Raw genomic sequence first — 12,790 nt, 5'->3', positions numbered from 1 at the left:
GAAGATCTATATCTGAAGAGAGCCAAGTTTCACAAAGAGCAAATGCATCACAATCATTATTGTGAACTAAAAACTTAAAAGAGTCTAATTTAGGAATAAGACTTCGACAATTCCACTGTAGAATAGTGATCAAATCCCCGACCTCGTTTGGAAAATTATCCATCGAAAGAAATGATTGCTGCAATGAGGGGCCACTTCAATGTCAATTGCTTCAAGAGGGTCTTCACAGTAGGAAGCATTGCCAGAACAATGCTTTTGAGAGGATCAGAAATATTCAGGTACTTGAGAATATCGTCCACAATTTTATCAAATGAGAACAACCCAGATGAAGAAGGGGCTTCTGTTCTTAAAAATGGGACATCAGGGGTTTTGGATGTCCCCGGGAGAGGTGGAAAATCCTGAGTATAGTCAGTTCTTCTGAATCCAGGAGGAGTAGAAACTTCCTTTTTTCCACCACTCCTTGATTTGGGCAAGCTGATTTAAGGTTCTTCATTCTCAACTTTCCGCGAACGGATGCGTTTTCGTTTCCGTGCTGAAAAACAGAAAGAAGTTCCCTCCTCAGCCAAGTCAGAGTCAGTCTCGTCATCTGACAAAAGAGAAAAGGGATTTTTGTCGTTGGTCGATGGCGTGGCCGTCTTAAGCATTTCTGCAAAAGACTGCCGGGAACGTTCCTTAAGTGAGCGTTGTAATTTCTCCCCGCGTTGTTTGTACACCGGGTATGACGAGATACCATGAGGAGTTCCCTTACAGTACACGCATTTTGGTGCGGTAGCTGCACAGGTGTCATCCCCATGCTTCTCTCCGCATTTGGAACAGCGTGCCTTGCTGCCACAGTGGGAGGCCGTATGTCCCAACTGCTTACAGTTTTGGCAGTTCATGACCCGGGGAACGAACAAACGCACAGGTAGTCGATGTTTTCCCAGCTCGATGTAGTGAGGAAGGGCTGAACCAGAAAAGGTCACACGGAACGAGTCTGTGGGGGTAAAACTCTTTTTACCCTCGCTGACAGATACTGAGCCCAGTTTTTGGACGTCCAGTATCTTCACCGGAGGAAGCAAACGGTTCTTGAAACGGCCAACCGCCTGCTTCTCCAAGATCTCGGGGGTCAGACTCGCTTCGGTGACCACACCTTCGATCTCCACATCACGAGCTGGGATGTAAACTCTGTACTCGAGCGTGAAGAGCTGGGAGGCAGCAATCTCGTTAGGCTGCTTGAGGTTAGAGACGGAGACACGAAGTTTATTGTGCCTAACCTTCGTGATTTCAGTCACGGCCGAGTATCGCTTCGTCAGATCATTAGTAATTTGCATTACATTCAAAGGTTTGTTTCTGGGCTGAAAGTAGACAACCCATGGGCCAGTCGAGTCATCTGGATAGGCTCGCGATCGGGGGTTTATCTGAGCCTGTCCTTTGCCAGACTGAGACGATGAACCAGGGAGAGATGACGTACGTTTTCGACCCTTCTTGCCATCGCGTGGCAAAGTGGTGTCATCTTCCGACAAAACGTCCATTTCGTCTTGCGACAAAATGTCCATTTTGCCGTACTAGTGGGAGCGAAAAACGCTCTACCACTGAAACGATAATCACTCGGACACAATACACAAAAAAAACTACAAACACAGAACACAAACTTAAAATTTAACTGTGGGCGAAAGAGAGAAACAAGAACAAAAACTTATCTGATAATCCTATACTACTACCACCGAGCGTTTAAACGGCAGCAGTGGAGCGACGCGCAGCGTGGATGATCTTCGATCAGCGTATGCGGGCGGTCTTCGTTGGTGTGTGCTTGTATGTCGGCACTCAGCTGAACACTCGATGACGATGATCCGTGTGCAGGTATGCGTTACCGCGCACCGGTGGTGCGCAAAATGGTTGGCGAATTGGCAATCGTAAAAACAATTTTCCTTCCGATGATGCCGAAAACACACTTTCTTCTCAGAAAAAAACACACTTTTAGTTAATTATTTAGCTGGGAACTCTAAGCGAGATAAAACTGACAATTTAAATCAAGCGAATAGCGAGAAAACTTCCAAAATAGCGGAGCGCGAACTAAGCTGACCGTACTTCTTGCTAGGACGCAGTGGAATCGTATCTCTTATGCATGACGAATTAGAGCGGGCAGAACTTGTTACTGTTTTTCAGTGGATGTAAAATACATTCATTGAAAAACAGTAGTGGATTATGTTCGCTTGGTTCGTCATACATAAGCGATGCGGATTTGAGTTGTTAACAAAAGTTGTAGCTTATAAAAAAAACCTACAAAAGATCCATACATTATTTTGTTGATAGAAAAAGTTAGGGGCAAATGACAGTCGCGCACGGAACCCTTTTGGATAAGGTTGTGTTTGTTCTCTGTTTTGTGCGTGCGTTCGCTTTCATAGTTTTCGGCTGCATTTGCCGGATTAGCGCTGGCACTCTGCCTCCCGGACGGTTATACGTGTGTGAGTGGTTGTTTTCTCGCTTTCCGAGAAGTTTTAGAATCGAGAAAGAAACATGATTCATCATGTTTGCAAAATTGCAAGCATCAGAAGATTTGGCGCTGCATGGTTTGATTGTTTCTCCCGGACCAGAAATTTGTGGCATCGCGAGTGAAAATTTTAATTTCAGTTTATGTACGCCCTGCAAGGTGCGTGAAAGAGTTGGCACGATCAGTGTTGATGTTGGTACAGTTGCAACTATTTTTGCAAAAAAAAAAAAAATACTTTGACTATATGTTTTTAATATTACTTCTTCACGTAGAACGATCAACGATTTGCAAAAAAAAAAAAAAAAGTTTTTTCAAAAGTAATTGATATCGAAAGTGTACCAATAGTGCTTCTGAACGTGTTTCGCAGTTGGGTGTGGTGAAATTCGTGGTTGTTTTCAGTGAAAATTCAGTGAAAATTCCCTATCACAAATTTGCTCACCGAGTTCCTTTTTTTTGCCGTTCGACGACATCGGGAATGCGCTCCCGGATATATTGATTTGGTGAGTACGTTCCAGTTGAGGATTGTTCTTGTACATTTCTCGATTGCATTTTCGAGGGGACGTGTCTGCTTTTTTGGGCAGTGCGTTTGATGGTCGGTTTGGTAGTATCCTTTTAAATATAATGTCTCATGTCCAAATAACCTCGATTTTCGGTCTATTGATTCAATACTTTAGTATTATATTTTCAAAACATACAATGATGAATTATGTCATTTCATGGCACATAAAACAAAAAGTGTGTGTATAGGACCCAACAATCGAGGTTATTTTTATTTTGTAAAACATCTTTATTTTTTATTATATTTTTCATTTTACTACATATTTTTAATACATTATATATCATATGATTATATATAAATTCATAATGTAAATTACAATACATACTGGGACGGGAGGGAGCATCAGGGCATCATTGAAGTTGTAACTGGACAATGGAGTGGAGTGCCAACCGGAGTCTAGGAGGGAATGTGTACTGTCACTTTAGATAGTTACATTTCACTCCAACAGTTGCAATGAATTTGACGCGCTCTTCTTAAACAAACCATCCCGTGGAAAGCTTAACATGTATTGCGAATTTCGTTATTCATTTTGTTGAATCATATTGTTGGAAGGAGATTCTCTTATTCCCGCGGGTTTCGCGTAAGTGCCTCTGCTTACGGGCCCGTCCAACCCTTGGGCCCTTCATACAGCAGTATGTTGAATTCAGAATGATGATGGAATTTGATCTTGCTGTTGAGTGGAGCCGCATGCAGGGCAAGACCCAAGCTAGGATGGTGGCTACTTACATACATACATACAGAAAAAGTTAGGGGCAAATGAATGTAAATGAATGCACGAAATGAATGCAAATGATTTTCCATGCCTGGGAGCAGATACTCCGCTGTTTACTCGTTGATGTGTCCTAGGTAGTCACTTGAAAAGCCATGTGTGTCCGTTTCCTTGATCCCTGATGAGTAAAGTTGAATTCCGTTGTTTGTTGATCTCGAGGAAAGCAGAAAGCACTGGAATCTAATCCTATTCTACCCAGGATCAAAGGTCTCCCCAAAGTCCAGAAACTGAGGAATGAAATGCTAGAGATGTGTATGCAGTTGGTTCTCCCACCCACAAACTAGCGAAGTAGCTAGTCACAGAGTTCCAGAGTATGCTGAATCAGTTCCAGAATAAAGCAGTTAGTAACACCCAGGAGTTCGCCCAGCAACTACAATCTTCAGGAGACATCAACGAAGGCGAGATTATGGTATCTTTCGACGTCACAGCTCTTTTTCCCAGCGTACCGGTCGAAGAAGCGATCAACCATTTGGAGGACTGGCTATTAACACAACGAGAGGATGCAGCATAGAGAAACAAGGTTCGGACGTACCTTAAGCTGACCCCCCATTGTATGGAAGAGAACTGCATCTCTTTCCGAGGTAACTTCTACAAGCAGACAAAAGGAGCCCCAATGGGAAACCCCCTATCCCCCTTCCTGTGTAAACTTTTCATGGCCAACTTGGAGACAATCGTAAAGGAGAAAGGACTATTATCAAACCGTTGGTGGAGGTGTGTTGACGATGTCTTCAGCGTAGTTAAACGGTGAGCCGTTCCTCAAATTTTAGATGAGATCAACATAATTCACAAGGATATTAAATTCACTCACGAGGTAGAAAAAGACGGGAAACTCGCATTTCTTCGAGGGGGATGATGATTTTTCGAAGATTTATTCGCTAGTGTGAGATTTTTTGAGCATCTAGAATTGAGATTTAGATGTGCCGCCCCCCTCGCATTTCTTGATATTCTAGGCATCAGGGAATCGGCATCATCTTCTTCGCTTGAATACGAAATTTACACGAAACCAACAAGCACAAAAAGAGTTATCCCCTATAGTTCCAACCATTCGTTCCAACAGAAAATGGCCGCCTTCCACCACACGATTCATCGGATGCAGACTCTTCCACTCAGTGATACAGGAAAGGTTAAGGAATTACAGTACATCTTCGAAACAGCAAGACTCAACGGATACAAGGAAACCACAATCCAGGCAATCATTGATAAAAAAGCGAGAATTCTACAAAGGAGATTATTAACAACCCCCACCGCAGCACCTGAACCCTTGAAACGAGTGTCCGTTCCATTTGATCAAGATATTACTTGTAAGCTAAGACCACAGTTAAAACAATTCGGATTAGATTTAGTTTTCACAAGTAGACATAGCATAGAGGTAACTCTAAGACTAGTAGGTTCCGAAGAAATGTGCTCATCTTTTTGGCTCAGCTCTGGTACTATCTTCGGTCCCAAGCTAATCGATTCACCCCTCGAAACATAGGAAAATCCAATAACCCCTCATTTTATCTGTCAAATTTTCATAGCGAATCAAAACAAACATTGTGTAGTACTAGAATTTTGACTAGAATGGGGTACGTTAATCGATTTGCTTGGGACCAATAGGCTAGTCAAGTAGTGAGCCAATTTAAAATCGTTAGTTTCGTATTGATTGTTGGACATAGCCAGTTGAAATCATTGTTAGGATTCACTAAAGGCCCAGCTAATGTCTTAGGTAAAGTGTAGTGTACCTACATGCTTCCATCAAAATTTAACATTAAGCAACGCTACTTCAGTGTCTGCTTAAGTCAGCATTTTGGCATAACCAGCAAGTATGGGAACGATTGCCACCATAAATTGTTCAACTAAAAATGACTTCTCGTCAGCATGTTTCAAGTCAGGTAGCTGGTTACTATACATAGAAATAAAGACAGCACATTCTAACTCCAACATCGGTTGTGTCCAGTGTACAAAGATATCACATCCACGTACCGATAAGTTATCGGTGAAGTTTCATCTGGGGCTGACTCGCTTGATGCGAGTTGGGCCCCCAAAAACATTAAAACCAGGGAAGATGCCACAAAAGCAAGTGTATATAAAATAAAATGTAATCATTGTAACAAAGTATACGTAGGACAAATAAAGAGAACTTTAGCAACTAGATTTAAAGAACATATAGCGGAGGTTAATACGGCCAAAAAGCAAGAGCAAAAAGGCTTAACATATGATTTTAAATCAAAGGTTGCGGAACACATCTTCACAGAGGACCACCAACTATCGACGGAGGACATCACGATTTTACGAGTCGTATCTACACCATGCTTGTTTAACTATCTTTAAGCTTGATAATAATAATTGATCCTCCCAAAATCGGTTAATATGCTCTTTAAAATTTAAAAAGGTTCGATATATTTCAGTGACTTGTTTTAAAAAAAATTAAAACATGTTTGATTTTATAATCATGTTGTGATCAAAATTGTGCTTAAATAAGATCCTTTTGAATTTGATAGAAGCATTAAAAATTATCATGATTAAATTCAATGGTTTTCTATTCCATGATTTATAAAACAGGGATTAAACCTTGAATAACAGAGATAAACCAGCGGATGGCTGAAAGTCTTTTTAATAAAAAAAAAAATTGAATTTTAAAATGGAAATTTAGTTTGCATCCTATAATATTGTTTATTTTATATTTCATTAATGAATTATGGATTTCTAAAATAAGTCATGGTGTATCTGGTAGAACAATATTATTATAAAACCTGAAACACTTACCAAACGAAATCTTAGGTGCTTTTCTATCTTTAAGACTAGTTTAAACAAAACATTATCGGGGATCACTTTTCCATACATTTGTTGGGTTTAAACGGAATTAAATTATGTTTTGGACGTAATTTACACTAAAAAATATGAAAAAAAAACTTAATTGATCTATAGACCCCTGATAGAATATTTCGAAACTAGCCTCATATGAATGGGACGAACCTAAGCTTTAGTTTGATGGGTGTTTCAGTGATACTGATTTATCTTGATAAGGTTTTCTTTCAAAGACACCTTTGTAATGTATGTGATGTTTGGGAAAATCGAAAAAAAATGATTTAAATTTTCCGGGAAATTTAGCCAACTCTATTTCTTTGAATTTGTTTTTCGTTCTTAAAAGCATAAGTGCTACCCGTGGGCAAAATTTAATATAATTCTGAAACCCTTCGATCCATTTTGTCCGATATAAAAAATCCCAATGTCGGATTTCAAAAATTGGATCAATATTCACGGCCGATGAGAGTAACTCAAAATTGCAAAAAATTGGGTAACTCAGTTAATGAATAAAATTTCCATCGATTTTCCTGATATTTGGCCGATTTTTGAAGAAAATCAAGGGAAATTTTACTCATCCACTGAGTAAATTTTTGTAAATTTAAATTGAATTCGACAAAATTTTCAGTAACTCTCAAGTTGTTACTGTTATTTTTTTCTGGTTGGTCTCTAAGTGTTACTATTATAATTTCATATTCATCATATCTAAACATAACATTCTTAACATTTTCAACATTTCAGGTTACAGCCATCATCCACTGGTTGAGACGCAATCTCAACCTATCTCATTGGAGTCTTGCAAAACCGTCAAATAAATCATTTCCAACGAGTGAAAGATGATTATAGTTTAACAAATAAAAATAATAATATATGTATATGTATTCAATTTCCATAAACTCGGCATTAAGGTTATTATTTATTGTAATTTTGCTAAAATAAACTGCGAAACATTGATGAAGTAAAATGCTACATTCATATAAAGATCAATGCTTAACAGGTAAGAATTGCACCAGAAATCCGTCGAATGAACATTTGCGAAGAGAGAACGAATGTAATGTGCATGTAAAATTCCACAATATACAGTCAAAAAAAAAGGCTGCATCTGGATACCAATCTGCCTGCTATCTTTTTATTTAAAATAAATTCTCTTCACAACGGTAAATCATCCTCTAAAACTTTCTGAAGAATTGGATAAAGTTCCCAGTTGAGGGATACTAACTCAATCCGAAAAAAACCAATCTAATCAAATTAGTAGGGGAAAATAGAGCAGTTTGGCCACCTTAAGAAAATCATCGCTAATCATACAAAATTCAGTGGAAAATTCGAATGATGTATAACCAAATGGATAGTTTCCAGCCCCATTTACATCATAAACGCAAATTGAATATTAAAAGTAAACGTTTGAATCTTATGAAAGAAGAAAAAATTAAATAAATGTTCGTTTTGTAACCGAAATAAAACCGTTGGTGTAAAATGAGCACACTATCGGGGTGATATGAGCGACCTTGCAAACAAAGGTTTACAGACTATTCTGCTTTCTTGAGGCTTTATGAAGGGTCAACAATAAACAGTTTTAACATAAAAAAGATTGAAAAGAAGCAATTATTTTCCGTAGAATGAATTAAATTTTTTGAAGTACTGCCTACTTAGGGCTATATTTTTTTTACCAAACAAGCTCAAAACGTGATTTCATTTGATACAGTTATATTTATGAAATGAATAATAATGTTGATTAATGAAGAATTTAGTTGAAATATCATATCGACCCGAATAGACTTCATAAATATTTTGTTAAGAACATCTTTAATGTTTATTATAAACTAGAAAAACTTCGTGTCATTTAAGAAACCAATGACCATTTTTAAACCAGCTGAAGGAATATCAACGATAAGATACTGAACTAGTGATAGACCTTACTTTCTGATTCAGAAATCTTATAACAGTTTTGACATTTTGAGCTAGTCTAATGTTTTTCGAATATTTGCTCTAGAGAAAAGTATCTTGTTCCACAGCCCTGCTCACTGCATCGAAACGTAGACATATTTAGTGAAAAAAATCATGGAAATATACCAAAAATTACATTTCCCGATGAAAGAAAGATGGGTGAAAGTTTCGAGAAATTTACCAGAGGAGCGAAAAGAAACCTCCAAAGAGGAAGTTTAGCGGCGCCGGTGGTGTAGTGGTAAGCGTGATTACCTCTCATAACAGCAGTCCTGGGTTCAATCCCAGTCGGCGCCGCCGGGATGTTCTGAGGCATAACATCTCTGATCACGCCTTCCTTCGGAAGGTAAGTAAAGCCAAGCCATTGGTCCCCGGTCCATGAGTAGATGGGTCGATAGGTAGGGTCCAGGTGTGGGAGCTGCATTGGTGCACAGCACGGAAAACAAGATCGACGGAAAACAAATCAAGGGAAAAAAAGAGGAAGTTTGGATTAAGTTTCAGACGAAACTGAAGATTTAAAGGTAAATTGGAAGAATGTTCCTGAAGAAGTCAGAAGAATTTTCCGAAGGAAGCCAGAAGAAAGGGAGGCCGGGAAAAACTTTAGGACTTTTTTACTCTAAATGATCTTTATTTCTTGAGGGGGAGAGGTAGCTCATCGATTCTTCCGGTTCACCTCCTAGCATCGTGCTATAAGGTACCAGGCGATAACCAGGGTAGTTGAACGATAGCTCGATGACGTCATTTCGTTGGCGTCTGCAATGGGAAATTCTCATAGCAGGCGTTGACGATGGGACGTTGTCGAGTTGTTGAATAGCAACTATCGTGGTAACTCACCGATTACCTGTCGATCTACCAAATTTGCAAAGACGTCTGCATTGAATTGTCTCATATAATAATATTCCGCCCACTATATCACAAGAAATTGCGAGTAGCTGAGTGGAATGGAGATAAGTTAAGCATTGGGTAAAGGACCAAGTCTCCCATGGGTGGTGCCAAAAGATGAGCGCAATAAAATCATCAAGTTGCCATAAGGCACGGAATGAGACTATTGCATGGCTGGGTAGTCAAAGTCGTCCATTCGTTAGTCATTTCAGGTGGATTGGAACAGGTTTAGGTTTAGGGTGGGCGTTGGCCAGATTTTGATTTTTCAGATGTAATCCTGGATAGGACCCTGTCATTGAACGTCGCGTGGAAGTGGAACTTAATGAAGGCCTAAGTACTTTTTCGTAGTTTTTAGTTTTCGGATTTGAAAGATCGTCGGTTACAGTGGCCTGCTTACTGAGCAGAAAAACGCGGTCCCAGGTCCTTACATATCAAAGAGATTTATGGTAAAATCGCTTGTGTATCGTGTATTTTGCGAAACTCGTTGTTGTCGTTGGTTCCGGGTTTGAATGGATATACAAATTTGAGCAACGGTATTATGTGATATGAGGGGCAACCGTTTTTGCTTACTGAGCAGAACATCATGAGTCTAATCTCAGGCCCATCCACATTCAAGATTCGTCAATCGTTTTATTTGTTAATATGACTACATGGTAATAACAGCAACTCGGTGATTAAAAAGGTGCTCGTCTGCCTAGTGGCAAACGTTTTTGCTTACTGAGCAGAAGACCGTGGGTTTAGTCCCAAGCTCCTTCGCGTTATATGATCGTTAGGACATCAATTCAGCTTATCGTTTACCAAAACGAACCCTGCTGCAAACCCAACCCTCTTATCCAACATCCCAGTGATTCCTCGTGGAAGTGCAGAGGTGTTCTCGGCTTCCATCAAAGCGAGTGTCATGTCAACACAATCCTTCCCATTCCTTTCTTGACCTGTGTTCGGGCGCGGCCGGCGCTGGTATTGCCTAATTTAAGATCACCAGTTTTTACACATTGAGGATGATTGCTAGTCCCAAGCATCGTCTATTGGTTCTCTGTGTAATTACAGCTGATCTGGCAGTAACAGAGTAGCAACCGTGGGCGGTCAATCAAGCTCAAGCTCAAGCTCAAGCTAAATGATCTTTATTTCTTAAATTTGTGTGGTTTACATGTATGAATTTTTAAGTGACACTTTCCAACTTAAGTTCATTTGAATTTTTAATTATTATTTAAAGTTCCTAGTTCTACCAGGCTTTTTTTTAGAGAATGCTCACCTTGATGGGATTGATTGTTCTTTAGGAAGAACATATGCGAAGCCAAAAATACTAATCAATGAAGTCGGATGAATTTTCCGGGGATGTCAAATTCTAGGGTAGTTTGAAACGATTGAATATAAACTTCCAATGAAAGTTTTAAGAAACATGCTGAAGACGTTGGATGAACCTTCCAGCGGTAATCAAATGACGCTTTCGTGGAATTCAGAAGTACTTCTGGAAGAAGCTTCCGATAAAATCAGATGAAAATTTATAGGATAGCTAGAAGAGATTCCTGGGAGAATTCGGATGTACATATATCTAGGACAAAAGAAGCTCCCGAGGTTTTTTTTGGCTTGTGACAATTGTTAGGGAAATTAGGATACATAATTGTGTGCATCACTGTAGATTAGGAAATCCAGGAGAAATGAGTGACCACGAACGTCTGCATGTACCTACACGAGAGATAGGCACGGTAGGCTATCAGTGATATGCTCTCGCAGCATCACTTGCAAATAGAGATAGTAGAATAGCCAGTTAGCTCCCGACCACCGACGGTACCGGTATCGATTCAGTTCGATCGCGTTGAATAAATACAGTCCACTTAGAATAATAAATGCGTTTCGTAGTGCATAGAATAAAATTATTAATTAGTGATCGTATCACACCGGTGTTACACAGTTTTCAAACTACATAATCCGATCTAGCTATTCGCGGGTGCGCACGTAGTGCAAAACGGGGAATTACCCAACAACAATAATGTATGAAAAATAGACATTAAGTATTTATTGTCATTGAAATGGTCTACGATACATTTAGTTTAATGTTTTAAAGGGGATTTGGTTGAAATGTTCATATACAAAATACTCATATACATTCAAATACGAATATCTAAAAAAAAAAAACTTACTGGATTCATGATGCAAAGTTGTTACTCATTGTTTGAACCACAAGTTTTAAAAATCTGAATCAAATCGAGAATAAGGAAACCTTTTAATGAGGGATAAGGGTATCATTTTTTCATGAATTTTATCCAAATTCTCTATACTTAATTCAAACTAAAAGTGCCAGCTGAAACTATCAGAGTATGGTTTTCTCACCGAAAAGAACAAATTTAGGGGTTGGTCCGTGGAAAATTAGAATTTTTATTTTTGTTTGGCCAGTCTAATGCCCAGAAAGCCGAAAAAAATGTGCATGCCCAAAAAAGTTCTAGGCCAGATCGGGCCTTGGTAATAGACATACACACAGACATATCACTGTGAATATTATTGAATGTAAAACTTCGTTCATGAAACACTCTCATCATCATTTGTTGACCATAATCTGGTTGGCACTGCACTCTACAACCAGTAGCTACACTACCAACCAACAAACATTTAAACCTACCGTATAAACACTCACGATGAACAGCAGGCGTAGTGTTATGTCTTTTTGTCTTTTGTAATACCTTTCCTTTATTGACTGAGGTCCCGCCTAAGGCCTCCGAATAACATGTATATCAGTGTCAACATTTCAAAGGGGCGTAATTGTATTTGTAAACAATGACTTTAGCCGTCGATTTCTCGTGAATTAAAACTTACGCATGAAGATTAATGACACAAGCAGGTAGATGAATGTTTCCTTTAACAGCTAGCATTGTTAATTTGGAGGGATGGACTTTTATTTGCGAGAAATCGATAGCTAAAGCCATTGTTTACAAAAGCAATTACTCCCCTTTGAAATGTTGGCACTGATATTATTACAGCAAGACACAATAAGTCCGCCTGTTGGTTGGCGATTCCACTAGATTCTAATGATGAAGCATTTTAAGATGCTAGGCATATTTTGTGAACGTAAATGATACTCCCCGCATACGGTGCAATACCTAATTGTGACACGACGGCAGAATGCTAGATTAGGACGGTCAGTAGACAGTGATTTTTTTCTTTGTTTTGTTTTCCGTCGATCTTGTTTTCCGTAATGAGTACTAATGCTACCGACGCCAGGGCCTCCCAGCTCCTACACCACACCTGGACCCTACTTATCGACCCATCAACTCATGGACCGGGACCAACGGCTTTACTTCCCTGATCAGAAGCCTTTTGGGATGAGAGGCAATCACGCTTACCACTACACCACCGGCGCCGCTTATTAGACATAGATGATTATACACTT

General features: G+C 39.3%; 1 protein-coding gene across 1 annotated transcript in view; it reads left to right on the top strand.

Annotated features, from left to right (window-relative positions):
- The window catches only part of LOC135705146 (uncharacterized), a 29,066-nt gene extending 21,286 nt beyond the window's left edge, over positions 1-7,780 (top strand). Inside the window, exon 3 of the mRNA XM_065226734.1 lies at positions 7,324-7,780. Within this exon, the coding sequence (XP_065082806.1) occupies positions 7,324-7,397 (74 nt within the window). The 3' untranslated portion in view covers positions 7,398-7,780. The remainder of the gene's footprint in view (positions 1-7,323) is intronic.
- Positions 7,781-12,790: the final 5,010 nt, after the last annotated feature.

This window comes from Ochlerotatus camptorhynchus, unplaced genomic scaffold (genome assembly GCF_037179485.1).
Source record: "Ochlerotatus camptorhynchus isolate MF236.1 unplaced genomic scaffold, CSIRO-AGI_Acam_v1.1 ptg000258l, whole genome shotgun sequence".
In the NCBI taxonomy this organism is placed as follows: Eukaryota; Metazoa; Arthropoda; class Insecta; order Diptera; family Culicidae; genus Ochlerotatus; species Ochlerotatus camptorhynchus.
Note: the sequence above shows the minus strand (reverse complement) of the source record. Positions and strands in the feature narration are given on the sequence as shown.